Below are 8,738 nucleotides of genomic sequence, written 5' to 3'. Positions count from 1 at the left end.
ATATAAACAGAATCATACATCATAGCAGTTTTCTGTCTCTGGTTTCTTTAACTTAGTGTAATGTTTTCAAGGTTCATCTATGTTGTAGCATGTAGCAGCATTTCGTTCCTTATCATGGCTAAATAATGTTGTGTTAGATGGATATTCCACACTTTATTCACCAATTGATGGACATTTGTATTCACTTTTGCGCTGCTATGAATAATGCCACTGTGAGAATTCATGTGCAAATTTTTCTGTGGACGTGTTTTCATTTCTTTTGGGTATATACCTACAAGTAGAACTGCTGCATTAAATGGTAACCCTATTTTTAACTTTTTGAAGAACTGCCACACTGTTTTGCAAAGTGGCTATACCATTTTACATTCCCATCAGCTACATATGAGGGTTGTAATTTCTCCACAATCTTATCAACACATATTATTGTCTATATTTTTATCTTAGCCATCCTGGGAAGTGTGAAGTGATGCTTCATTAGGTTTTGATTTACATTTCCCTAATGACTAATGATGTTGGACATCTTTCATGTTCTTATTGGCAAATGTAGAATGGAGAGTGGAGAAGAGAGGCTAGGACAGCTAGTGCAGTCCCTAAAACCCAGTGCAGTGATAAAGTTTACCCTGAGCTGCTCCCTGGACGCGTATGGAGCAGTGGATTCGCATGGTGCAAGGACAGAACAATGGCAGACACAGAGCTGCCACGCCCTTCAGGAAAGCTCTTGCTGCCCAGTTCAGAAGTGGTATATCTTGTATATCTTCTTTCTATTTATTTATTTTAACTAGGCTCCATGCCCAGTGCAGGGCTTGAACTCACAACCCTGAGATCAAGACCTGAGCTGCGATCAAGAGTTGGCCACTCCACTCAACTGACTGAGCCACCCAGGCACCCTGAGAATGTCCATTTTGAAGTTGGGCTAATTAAAAAAAAAAATTGTTGAGTTGTAAGTTCTTTATATATTCTGAACACAAGTCCCTTCTCATATATATGATTTTCAAACATTTTCTCACATTCTTTTTTTTTTTTTTTAAAGATTTTATTTATTTATTTGAGAGGGAGAGAATGAGAGACAGAGAGCACAAGAGGGAAGAGGGTCGGAGGGAGAAGCAGACCTCCCGCTGAGCAGGGAGCCCGATGTGGGACTCGATCCCGGGACTCCAGGATCATGACCTGAGCCGAAGGCAGTCGCTTAACCAACTGAGCCACCCAGGCGCCCCATTTTCTCACATTCTGAGGGTTGTTTTCTTAGTTTCTTGATGATGTCCTTTGAATTAAAAGTTTTTAATTTTGGAGAGATCCAATTTACTTTCAGTTTTGTCACTTACACATTTTGGTGTCACTATAAGAAATGATTGCCTAAGCCAAGGTCACAGAGATTCAATCCTGTGTTTTCTTTGAGGAGCTTCATAGTTCTTAGTCTTACATTTATTATTTTTTTAAAGATTTTATTTTATTCATTTGACCTAGAGAGACACAGCGAGGGAGGGAACACAAGCAGGGGGAGTGGGAGAGGGAGAAGCAGGCTTCCCGCCGAGCAGGGAGCCCGATGCGGGGCTTGATCCCAGGACCCCGGGATCATGACCCGAGCCGAAGGCAGACGCTTAATGACTGAGCCACCCAGGCGCCCTAGGTCTTACATTGAGATTTATGATCCCGTTGAAGTTAATTTTTGATACGGTATGAGGTAGGGGTTCAAATTCATTCTTTTACACATGAATATCCCGTTGTAAAGATAATTCCTTTTCCATTGAATTATCTTGGCACCCTTTTCTAAGGTCATATCTCTATTATAAAATTTACCAAAGTTTGCCTTGTTTTGTGGTAAACTGGCTAAATCTTTCTCTGTCATTGGAGTATAGGGAATATGTTTTGTTCATTTAAAATGAGAAAATCAGGGCACCTGGCTGGCTTAGTTAGTGGAGCATGCAACTCTTGATCTCGGGGTCATGAGTTCAAGCCCCACGTTGGGTGTGGAGCCTACCAAAAAAAAAAAAAGTTAAGATAGTAATTTTTATGTTACAAAAATTAAAAAAAAAATGGGAAAACCTATATGAAAAACACCTACCACAGGGCCTGAAAGTAAATATTTCTTTCCATCTTTTGAGTCTTCCCACAGCACTTATTGTGGTATTTGGCACACAATAGTTAACCATAAATGTTTGCTGAATGTAAAGTGGGCTTGAGCATGCACTCCAAAAGAAGGAGGTGGTTTCTGAAAACTCTGATTGGATGGGAGATCCAGAACATGTTCAGGTCTTTTCAAACTAACAATCTGAATAACAGCAGAGACTGACTCCAACAGCTTAGTGAAGTTCTGTTGTTGTCAGAGTAGGAGCCTTCAAATGATTCCTCATCCTTGAAGGTAAGTGACAAACAGCCTTTCACTTAAAGTGAACCCAAGCACTTAGAACAACCCGACAGGTCCAGAACATTTTCCCCCTTAGTTTAATTTCAAATTCTCCAGATGTCTACTTATTTAACTGTTTATGCAGTAATAAAATTTTACCTTGTGGCTTTGACCTCAATTCCACAAAATCGATTGTGGTTCTTATCTACCTAAAAGCAGAAAGATTTTCTCAGGCAGTAACAACCACTATTGAAAAGGCAAAGAAACAGCACTCAGCTATGGCAGGCAATTCTATTTTCAGTGACTCTTTTCTCCCTTTCTTTTTCTCTCTCACGTGCTGACATCAGGAACTCTCACAATCTCTCAGAAATAGAGCACGAAGCTGGAGATAAAGTCCTGTTCATTCCACCAGGGAGTTTCCTACAGGTTCATGTCCGGGCAATGTTCCTGCCTGTCCCTTGGGTACTTTTCTGAGATTCCAGGATCTGCCTCTCTCTGTGAGAACGTGTGTATGTGCAAGTCCTGAACCTAAGCTGTGTGCTATACAGATACACATAATAACTTTCTTACACCTTCTTGTCACCTTTGAAAAACGTTCACAGGGGTAGGTCTCATAGCTAAGTGCTTCAAATTACAGTTTCTCACTCCAGCGCCAAATCACTTCTCTACAGTTAATCAGGTAGGAGGCTCTTAAATACATTTTCTTCTAGGGCTTGTGGCCACTTCCTAACCCTAAGGTAAGTAGAATCCAGCGAGGCTGGAATAAAAACAATTTTTTAAAATTAGACTTTATATTTTAAGTTCACAGCAAAACTGAGCTGAAGACTGAGATTTCACAAATAACCCCCTTGCCCAGCCTCTCCATTATCAACATCCGGGAGGGAGTGATCCATTTGTCACAACTGAAGAACCTATTCTGATATCATAATCACCCAAAGCCCACAGTTAATATTGGGGTTCACTGGATGTTGTACATGCTATGAGTTTGGACAAATGTATATTGACACGTATTCACCGTTATACTATACAGAATCATTTCACTGCCCCAAAAATCCTGTGTTCTGGCAAGACTCCATTTATTTTTATTGATTGATTGATTGATTGATTGATTGAGACTCCGTTTAAAAGGGTGATACGAGAGGAAAAGAAAAAGAGCGTGCAGCCCAGAGGCTTGACCAAACTCCAAGTTTCTTCCCAAGTTCAGGGCTCCCAGCCGACCGATCTCTCCAAGTCCAGCCAAGGGAAGGTAGCTCCTCCCCCCCTCCTCCTTTAAATGTCAAGCAAATGGGTTTCCTGTTGACACCGGAATATTGTGAAAGGACAGGAAGAGGCCAAGTCACCTCCTCTTTCCCGGCTTCCTATCCCATTTATTTATTTTATACACGTTTGTTTCGGGCGGGCGGGCGGCTCCAGCGTGTGGCTGTGGGGCGGCCCCAGCGGCGGTAACCCCTCCCCGAGGAGGCGAGGCCTGGCCACAACCCGCCCCATCCCGGCTCCAACTCGGCGGGGCGGGGAAGGGAAGGAGGAAGGGGGAAGAGAGTGGGAGACAGCAAGCTGGGAGAAGGAGGCCGCGGGTGCGCCGCGAGGAGGCGGGGAAACCGGCCGGGCCCGAGCCAGGCCGCTCCCCCGCGGGCTGCAGCAGGTGGAGTCCGCAGAGGTAGCCGCCGCCGCTGTCGCCTCCCCCGGGCCCGAGGGCGCTGGCGTGGGGCGTCGGTGCGTGCGGACCCGGCGCCAAGGCCCACGGCTTGCCCGCGGTTCCGGGGCTGCGCCTCCGCGCCTCGTCCATGGCTGAGGGCCGGCGGCGGGAGGACGAGGAGGAAGAGCTGCGCGAGCGCCGCGAGTTCGGGGGCCCGCGCCGCGCCCGGGGCCGTGCGCTGTCGGGCCACTCCGCCGCAGGTGAGGGGCGCAGGGAGCGCGAGGCGGTCCGGGGTCCGGGGGAGGAGGGGACCGAGGGCTGGGCGCCCTGGGGCCGGGCAGGTCCTGCCCCGGACGGCGGCGGCTCCCTCACCCGCCCGGCTGGGACCGGCATCTTTCACTCTGCGCGGGGAGACGCAGGGAGGGTGGCTTTTCCATCCTCATGCTCACTCTCGGGCCGAGGCCCCAGGAAATTCAAACTGGTCTCTACCTGCTAGTGGTCGTGGAGCCGAAACGACAGCTGTTTCTTCGCACTAAATCCAGGAGCTGCTGGCTTGAACTTGGGGCCCGCGTGATTACTTATCTCCACATGAGTTAGAGGCGGGTGCACGATTCTCTGGGTCTGGCAGCTCCGGGGACGACCCGTCCCGATGGGTTTGCCTGCGCGGCCGCTACCAGGTCACACCACGTGCTGATCAAGTCTGGTTTCGTGTCGCCTGAACTTCGGACCTTTGATTCTGCCCAACCCCCCACCAACCGCGCTCACCAATTATCTATAGCACTTGCTTTAGAGTTATTTTGTGAGCCCCCCAGTCCAGGATATAGCATGCCAAAAGGCAGTTCATTTGGATCGAGACTCATTTCTGGGTCTGTAGTAGTTACTTTCATGGTCTTGTGTTTTGGGGTGCACAAAGGCGGCTCGGATCAATAGTTTGGAACTTAAGTGGAAGAGTAAGTGTAGATCCACACCCCTTTTCTGTTTCTGGGGCAGCTTTTCAATCAAACATAATGGAGAGTAAATTCTTTGGCCTTTGGTTCCAACTGGATTAGCCACGTATCTGCAAACTGGAGGGAAGAACAAACTTAGGGAGATGACAACAGGAGGGAGATAGAGAAGTGAGAAAAATTTAGATGAGAACTAGTCGTTCAAGCCTCTTTAGAAAAGGGACCATAGTAAACATTCCATCAAGTCATGGAGAAACTTTTCTATGTGGCTCCCTTAACCTGAGGGAAAGTTGGAGAATTAAGATAACAGGTCTGTGGGGAACCAGTGAGGGATAGAAAATGGGATGAAAGGAAAGAGTTTAGTGGAACATAAAGAAATAGTCAATTTGATACCCTTGGTGTAGGATCTTGGAACCTTAAAAATAATTCTTGATGCCCATTACTAGGACTTTTCATCAAAGTAAGGCATTTGACTTTCTTCATGAACACCAGTCGTTTTGAAAGTAATTGATAGTTTTGTTCAGTATAAGCCAGACTAATGAAATCATGGGCAGCTGCTGGCTATGAATTAATATTTCTTGCAAGAATACAATGAAAAAACTTTACAAAGATGTCCCTCCATTGATGTGCTGATTTAAACAGTGTAGGGTGCCTTGGATTCCTATTACCTTCAGCAAACAGCTTCACTTTCTCGTACAATGGACTGTAACGTGCAGAGTATTGGAGGTCAGACTAGATATGATCCAGATACATGTTCATCATTTAGTTGCAATGTGTATGTTTATTCTAAGGCTGGCAGAAGCTTTTCTAGATTCTGTGATAATACTTTGCTGGAAATTGGTGTTTGCAGTCTAACCATGTAATAATATGCCCTGTTTCCATTAAGGGGTGAAGGACAGAAATACTATGAAGTGGGCAGAGGGTTAAACTTGCAACAATTGGTCTTCTTTCTTTTGGGATACATTGTTTAATAGTCCACATTTCTTTACAAGCTGTGCTCCTCTTTCCACTCATTAGTCCACGTGTTTTTCAGACACCATCGCATTCCTTACCAAGCTTGGGCGTTTGCTCGTTCTGTTTGTGCTAGATGTTGTTCTCCGTCCAAGTAAGAGTGTGAACTGACCCAGAAGCTTAGTGTGTCTTCTGCTTATCGTCTTTCTAATCTTTCACCTCTCCGGTTCTTGTTGCTTCCTTCTTCCCTCTGTTTTACAATCTAGATTTTCTTTTTCTTTGATCTCACATAACTTGACATCATACATTTGGGGTTTATGGACTGAGGGAGTCTGTGAACTCCTTCTCTTCCTGCTAAATGTAGGTGTGGTTGTGAAGGTGTGTTTATTTATTTTTGCAATATACATTCAGAAGAGTGTATAAAGCCTGTAAATCATAAAGTGAAACTCTTATAACCTGTGTCCAAATCAAGAAATAGAATATTGTCGGGGCGCCTGGGTGGCTCAATCGTTGAGCATCTGCCTCCGGCTCGGGTCATTTTCCCAGGGTCCTGGGATCGAGCCTCGCATTGGGCTCCCTGCTCGGCGGGAAGCCTGCTTCTCCCTTTCCCTCTCCCCCTGCTTGTGTTCCCTCTCTCACTGTCTGTCAAATAAATAAATAATATCTTTAAAAAAAAAAGAAATAGAATATTGTCAGTTCCCTAGAAGCAAACTCTGATCCCTCCTGGTCATGGCCTCTTATTTCACCTTGAGGGAACTACTATTTTTTTTTTTGTATTAATTTCCTTGCTTTTCTGTACAGTCTTCCCTGTATGCATATGCATCCCTATACAGTATTTAGTTTACCTATTTTAAAACTTCATATAAGTGGAACCATCCTGTCTGTATTCTTTAGTGTTATGCTTTTTTTCACTCAATATTGTTTGTAAGATTTATCCATACTGTTATATGCAGCTGTAGTTTGTTTTCATTGCATAAATATATCACCCTTTTTGGCTATCATTTTTTTTTTTATTGATTTGTTGGGGTTCTTACAGAGGAATCTGAACTTTTGTTGGTTGGATGTGCTGCAAATATGTTCTTCCACTTGGGCATATTTTTTAAAATTTTCTTTATGGTTTCTTTTGAAGTGGAAATACTTAATTTCAATGTAGGTGTATTTATGAATCTTTCTTTGTAGTTAGTGACCCTCTTCCCCTTGCTGTGCCCCTTGGTTAAGAATGCTTTCCCTAACCAAGGTCATGAAGATATTCTCCTAATCTCCTGTATTTCCTAAAAGTTTTGTAGCTTTCTTTGGGGAGAGATACCGTAACTTTCATCAGAATCTCAAATGGGTCTGAGACCCTCTTGCTCACCTTCAACATTTTTTTTTTAAAGATTTTATTTATTTATTTGATAGAGAGAGACACAGTGAGAGAGGGAACACAAGCAGGGGGAGTGGGAGAGGGAGAAGCAGGCTTCCCGCGGAGCAGGGAGCCCGATGCGGGGCTCGATCCCAGGACCCCGGGATCATGACCTGAGCCGAAGGCAGACGCTTAACGACTGAGCCACCCAGGCGCCCCACCTTCAACATTTTTATATTGTTTCCTCAAAGGGCAGGGAATGCACAATTCTGGGACCTCCCCTAATCACCAGGAAGAGTGGTAGGCATTAATAGGGTTTAATTAATATTAAATAAATTTATTCTTTCCATATATTTATGACTTTATGATAAACTCTGGAAGGACAGCTGTAACTTCCATGTGTTCTGAGTAAAATAAGTAATATCGTCAGTATGAGGGCACAGAATAAAATTCATGTTCACCATCAATCAGATGTTTCTTATCCCCTGTGAGGTCAGTATTATTTTCTCCATTTTATAATTGAAAAGATTCAGGCTCGGAAATTAAGCAACTTGAGGAGGATCCATCAGCTAGTAAATGGTAGAATGGGGACTTGAATCCATGTCTTTTTGACCTGAAAGCCCGTGTTTTTCCAAGCTGTCTCACTGGCTGCTAATAAAAGTCATTTGCTATTAATGCTTCACACGTTTATACCTGTATGTTGCTTGTTATATTTTACAAATACTTTACATTTATTTGGTGCTTTTCTGAGGAGGAAGGGCTTTCACAGCCTCATTTAACTTGATTCTTTCAAATAAGCTGAGGGAAGAAGGTATGTTTTGTTATTCCCATTTTTTTTTTTTTTAAGATTTTATTTATTTGACAGAGACACAGCGAGAGAGGGAACACAAGCAGGGAGAGGGGGAGAGGGAGAAGCAGGCTTCCTGCTGAGCCGGGAGCCCAATGCGGGGCTTGATCCCAGGACCCGGGGACCATGACCTGAGCTGAAGGCAGACGTTTAACGACTGAGACCCAGGCGCCCCAGTTATTCCCATTTTATTTTATTTAATTAATTTTTTAAGTTTTTTTATTTATTTGACAGAGCATAAGCAGAGGGAGAGAGAGGGAGAAGCAGGTTCCCTGCTGAGTAAGGAACCCGATGTGGGACTCGATCCCAGGGTCCTGGGATCATGACCCGGGCTGAAGGCAGCTGCTTAACCGCCTGAGCCACCCAGGTGCCCCCAGTTATTACCATTTTAAATACATAAATTGAGGGGCACCTGGGTGGCTCAGTTGGTTAAGCGTCTGCCTTTGGCTCAGGTCATGATCCCAGGGTCCTGGGATCGAGCCCCGCGTCGGGCTCCCTGCTCAGCCGGGAGTCTGCTTCTCTTCTCCCTCTCCTCCCTCCCACCCCATGCTCTTGCTCACTCTATCTCAAATAAATAAATAAAATCTTTTAAAAAAATTAAGACAAGTAAATTGAAACTCAGAAATGTTAGAAGACTTAGTCTAAAATAATACAGGTAATAGGTACACCTGCAC

The 8,738-nt window shown here is 44.5% G+C and overlaps 1 protein-coding gene across 5 annotated transcripts in view; it reads left to right on the top strand.

Moving 5' to 3' along the window:
* Window positions 1-3,856: 3,856 nt before the first annotated feature.
* SH3D19 (SH3 domain containing 19) overlaps window positions 3,857-8,738 on the top strand; it is a 176,025-nt gene continuing 171,143 nt past the window's right edge. For 3 of the 5 annotated variants that reach the window (XM_073892354.1, XM_073892357.1, XM_025874307.2), the window contains exon 1: window positions 3,992-4,240. In XM_073892354.1, coding sequence (XP_073748455.1) covers window positions 4,129-4,240 — 112 coding nt within the window. In that variant the 5' untranslated portion in view covers window positions 3,992-4,128. Of the gene's footprint in view, window positions 4,241-8,738 lie in introns of all 5 variants that reach the window. The other 2 variants (XM_073892365.1, XM_073892363.1) reach the window with 2 other exon arrangements.

Source organism: Callorhinus ursinus, unplaced genomic scaffold (genome assembly GCF_003265705.2).
Source record: "Callorhinus ursinus isolate GAN/ISIS: 27379988/994484 unplaced genomic scaffold, GSC_fseal_2.0 scaffold4, whole genome shotgun sequence".
Taxonomy (NCBI): domain Eukaryota; kingdom Metazoa; phylum Chordata; class Mammalia; order Carnivora; family Otariidae; genus Callorhinus; species Callorhinus ursinus.
Note: the sequence above shows the minus strand (reverse complement) of the source record. Positions and strands in the feature narration are given on the sequence as shown.